Source organism: Kryptolebias marmoratus, unplaced genomic scaffold (assembly GCF_001649575.2).
Source record: "Kryptolebias marmoratus isolate JLee-2015 unplaced genomic scaffold, ASM164957v2 Scaffold165, whole genome shotgun sequence".
Classification (NCBI taxonomy): Eukaryota; Metazoa; Chordata; class Actinopteri; order Cyprinodontiformes; family Rivulidae; genus Kryptolebias; species Kryptolebias marmoratus.
Genome location: NW_023665899.1, coordinates 1 through 5085, shown reverse-complemented (window position 1 = coordinate 5085; position 5085 = coordinate 1). Strand labels below are relative to the sequence as shown.

Below are 5085 nucleotides of genomic sequence, written 5' to 3'. Positions count from 1 at the left end.
GAAGGAAGGAAGGAATGAAGGAATGAACAAATGAATGAATGAATAAAGGAATGAATGGATGGATGAACGAATGAATGAATGAATGAATGAATGAATGAATGAATGAATGAATGAATGAATGAATGGTAGTTTTCATCAGGGCAGAATAATAATCTGCTTCTGGCTCACTTTGTTTTTCTCAGACCCCTCGCAGCGACGGGACGCTGAGGAGGACCCGGTTCTGATCAACCAGCAGCTCTGGGACTGGGACAGGAAGTCCAGTTTGGACCAGACGGATCGGGAAGAACCAGAACCTCCACAGATTAAAGAGGAAGAGGAGGAAGTGTGCAGCAGTCAGGATGAGGAGCAGCTGCTTCTGAAGCAGGAAGCTGAGATTTTGACGGTAACTGTGAATTATGAGGAGAGTGACAGCAGCGGATCAGAACCAACCAGCACCGGGCTCTTCTCTGCTTCGTCTCCTTTAAAAGAAGAACCAGAAGAAACCAAACCGTATGTTTGCAACACTTGTGGAAAAGTCTTCTTGGAGTTGTCGTTGCTGAATTTTCACCAAAACACTCACGGAGCAGAGAGACCGTTCTCCTGTGGAACCTGCCTGAAAGGTTTCCGGCGGCGCGACAGCTTGATGCGTCACATGATCACCCACACGGGGGAGAGACCCTACTCCTGCCAGATCTGCGGGGACAGGTTTGGACTGAACAGCCATTTGTTGCGTCACATGAGAACTCACACGGGTGAGAAACCGTTTTCCTGCAACATTTGTCATAAAAGTTTCAGTCAGAGCAACAGTGTGACGGATCACATGAGGACCCACACGGGCGAGAAGCCATACGGCTGTGGCGAGTGTGGGAAGCGCTTTGTTCAGAGGGGGGCTCTAACCGTTCACATGAGGACTCACACCGGAGAGAAGCCGTACTCCTGCAACCTGTGTGGGAAGAGTTTCAGGTCCAGCACCAGCCTGCTGCATCACATCAGAACTCACACGGGGGAAAAACCGTACTCCTGTAAAATGTGTGGGAAAAGATTCAGTCAGAACAGCAACCTGATGACTCACATGAGGAGCGCCCACAGGCCAGACGTCCTGGACCCTGAGGGAGTTTCTCCTCCAGCCCCACTCTGAGTGAAAGGAAGAAAACCTGAAACCTGAAGATTCTCCTTCGTTTCAGTGAACACCATCTGTCTGAGAGGCTTTCTTCACAGAAACTGGGACCAGTTTGATGACAGATGGACTCACCTCGGCTGCAGGCAGGAGGCACAACACCTCCAGTCTGAGTCTTCACAGCCGTTCAACAGAACTCTGTTTATAACCTTATTGGCTTCACACAGTTCAAACAAATTCAGCTGTTATTTCTAAGCCCTAATGGCTGCCTGGCCCCTTCCTGCAGGAATATTATTTCAGACAGTAACTGTAGAATATGAACCTGACGGTGGTGGAAAGGTTCATTAAATAACCTTTGCATGAACCGCTGTGACATTTCTAAGACTGGAGATGTTTTCAGTTGGCAGGGATCCATTTTGTCCTGTTAGCTCTCCAACCCAGTGTACATATCCTGTGGTTTTATTCTTCTGTGGCAACATTTATGTGTTTTATCAGGGAAAAGCTCTGATGGCAGGAAAGCTGCGCCTCAGAGCAGCTGAGACAGCAGTTCAGGTTTTATAAACCCTCACCCCAGAAATGTCCCAACGTCCCTGGACGTCAGAGACGATGTGAACTACAGCTCCTCCTCATGTTGCCTGGATTTATTTACTCTTTTAGTTCTTCATCTGTCAGAAAGGAGTGGAGAAAAGGAATGCTTTTAGTTTAGAACAGAATCACTGAGAAGCTGGTTTGTCTTGTGAATCTCCAGCTTAAAGCCGACTTCTGGAAGAAAGATGCAGACGTGGTAAAAAGTCTGCAAAATAAAATCTTGATCCAATCTTTATGTTTTTCCTCTGAATTCTGGATTTATTCTCAGCAGTCTGTTGAACTGAACCAGTTCTTAAAACTAAATAAAGATGCATACAGACGCGCGAAGAACTTCAGGAGAACCTTTACCTTTTGATTCAGATTTCTCTGAACTGTGTGTTTTAGGGTGTGGGGTCCTGTTTAAATAAAGTTTGTTGAAGGTGTCTGACAGCAGGAGCATTTCTTTCAGTATAAATAATTCTGGAGTGTTGATTGGTTTGGAGAACTTCCTGTTGGTGATGATGTCATGGCGTGGAGCTGGTCTGGAGCCAACATGTTTACCTGTGAGAACAGAACCGCTCAGTTTAGGAGCTGATGAGCACATCTGTTCCAGCTGCAGAGACGGCTGGGCGTGTCTTCCACAGAGGACGACCTGCTTCTGTCCTGGCCCCGGAGGACGATCCTGTCCTGTCCTGTTCTGTTCCCGGAGGACGATCCTGTCCTGTCCCCTTCTGTCCTGGTCCCGGAGGACGATCCTGTCCTGTCCCCTTCTGTCCTGGTCCCGGAGGACGATCCTGTCCTGTCCCCTTCTGTCCTGGTCCCGGAGGACGATCCTGTCCTGTCCCCTTCTGTCCTGGTCCCGGAGGACGATCCTGTCCTGTCCCCTTCTGTCCTGGCCCCGGAGGACGATCCTGTCCTGTCCTGTCCTGGTCCCGGAGGACGATCCTGTCCTGTCCCCTTCTGTCTTGGTCCAGGAGGACGATCCTGTCCTGGCTCTAACAGACTGTGAGTCCCTCTAGTGGATGTTGTGGAGTATTGTGTTGTCTTTGCTCTGCAGGTTTTTGGACAGAGTTTTGCTGTTTCCTGTCACTGTGGGCTGCAGAGTGTCGTTGTACTGCAGAGGTACTGTAGTAGTTCTGTAGTAGTACTACTGCAGTGGTACACAGCAGGAGACCCTGGTGTTGATCTGGTTCTCGTTCTCTTTAGTTCTTTGTTGAGTTCCTGTGGTTCCTGGAGCAGAATGAAAAACCCTCTGGAGGTTTTCCTGAGAACAGTCAGGGAAACTATCCTCAGGTGGTTCTTCACAGCTGAGTCCTTCAGGAGGACAAGAACCTTCCAGATGATTTTCTCTGATCTGAGAACTTCAGGGTTTCTCGTGTTCTGGAGCAGTTTTATCAGTCAAATATTTGTGTAACATCAGATCCAGGTAAAATTCATCCAACTTCACCAGTCAGAGAAGATGCATCTTTGTTGTCAGACAGGATAAGAAAATGAGATTACCTGTTTGTACTTTAAGAAGAAACAGGAAGTACCCCATCAGCTGACTGACTTCCTGTCTCTGTTAGGGAGGACTCTCAGCTACTACCACGGCTGATTTTAGCTCAAAATCTGAAAAAGTCACAGAGTTGGAGCCATTTTTGCTCTTTCTGAGCTTTATTAGCTGTGGCAGCCATCTTAAATCAGGTTAACTCCAAAGGTTCGTCAGTTGTAGACGAACATCCAGTGATTCATTTCTGAACGTTTCGTTAAAATCAGATCTCTGGTTCATGAGATATTTTCCTAACTGGTCAGGAAAAACAGGAAACCTCATGATCGCCGCCTTCGAGGTGGCGGGTGATCATGTAAAAAAGGATGAACTACGACACAAACAAACATGTTCTCCACAGAACAAGTCATTTTGGGTTTTTTCTTCAGTTTTTATTTATTTTTACTTAAAAAGGTTTGACTTACTAAAATATTTTTTTTATTTATTTTGATTTGTGACCTGAAATGAATATTCATTGTTTTGATCATTGATTGATCAGCTGATGGATATTAAAACTGAAAACATTTGTTTTTTTGCAGATGTGTAGGGATTTAAAGCCAGCAGCAGGTCTGTGCTGCCCCCTGCTGGAACTTCACTGTTTTCATGTAGAAAAGAATAAAAAGTTCAAATTAAAACCAAATAAAGGATTCATCAGGTTTTTGTTTGTCTGAAAGTCATAAAGTCTCACGCAGAGCTGATCTGATCCAGAATCAACAATCTAACATTTTATAAGTGCAGCTTTTGTTGTATAAATCGTTTTTTTACTTCAATAAAGTTTTAAAAACTGAGTCAAAATAAAACTTTGATCCTCTAAATAAGGTCATAAAAATCATATAAGCGATGTTTTGTGTGTCGTCTGAAAATAATCTGAATCTACCTAAATAATAAAATGGTTGGTTAAAACTCTGCTCTCTGATCTCAGATCAGTTTCTCTGTCAGAATGAAACCGTCAGCCCCTCAGAAACCGATTCGGGATCCGTTTTCTGAGGTCCTGGAGGTGCGGGTCCTTTAACTGCCAGAGGAGCATCTCATTGGTCCGCCGCGTCACATGACTGACAGACAGCCAATCACAGGCCTCGCTGTTGTCACGCGGCCACCCTGTTAGCTTTCTATCAGGAAGAATAGCTGCTTCTGTTCGACCATCGCCCAAGAATCAAACCCTTCATCAGTTTATCCGCAGGTGGAAGAACCGGAACCAGAACCGGGAGCCCATGGGGCTAACGAGCGCGCTGTGAGAACCAACCGGACAGGTGACTTCAGTACCGCCGTCAGGTGAGCTACGTTAGCATTAGCATGTAGCAGGGCGTCATTCAGCTGATCTGAGCCCGAACCGAACACCCAGAGCCGGGCAGGATGAACAGAACTGATCGGGACCGGAGGCTGTGTCAGGCTGAACCGAACTCTGTCATTAGAACAGCTGATTTAAACCGTTTCTTGGTTTTCATAACGTGCACGCGCACTCAGAGACACGAGGGTGTAACCTGCTGAGGGGGGGTTCGGGGCGGTTCTGCTGAACCAGCTGTTAAAATGATGCTTCAGAGGACTTTATCTGTGGATCAGTTAAACCGGGTTCTGCTGGGTTCTGCTGTTCTTTGCTCCTCCCCCCAGGTGCTCCTTGTATGGGTGAGTGACCCCCCCCTCCCCCTCCCCCTGTCAGCCATGAGCACCGAACCGGACGCTCTCGCTGTGGTCAACCAGCTGAGGGATCTGGCTGCTGACCCGATGAACCGCCGGGCCATCGTCCAGGACCAGGGCTGCCTGCCGGGCCTCATCCTGTTCCTGGACCACCCCAACCCCCAGGTGGTCTACTCCGCCCTGCTGGTGAGTGCTGTAGGAGCGCAGATGGTTCCGGTGTGTTCTCAGGTTCTGTTCTGTCTCTGCAGGAACCTGTTCAGAG

At 47.5% G+C, this 5085-nt stretch overlaps 1 protein-coding gene across 1 annotated transcript in view; it reads left to right on the top strand.

Annotated features, from left to right (window-relative positions):
• Positions 1-4091, top strand: part of LOC108229366 (zinc finger protein 239-like) — an 8638-nt gene extending 4547 nt beyond the window's left edge. Inside the window, exon 2 of the mRNA XM_017405029.3 lies at positions 183-4091. Within this exon, the coding sequence (XP_017260518.1) occupies positions 183-1117 (935 nt within the window). The 3' untranslated portion in view covers positions 1118-4091. The remainder of the gene's footprint in view (positions 1-182) is intronic.
• The last annotated feature ends 994 nt before the right edge of the window (positions 4092-5085 follow it).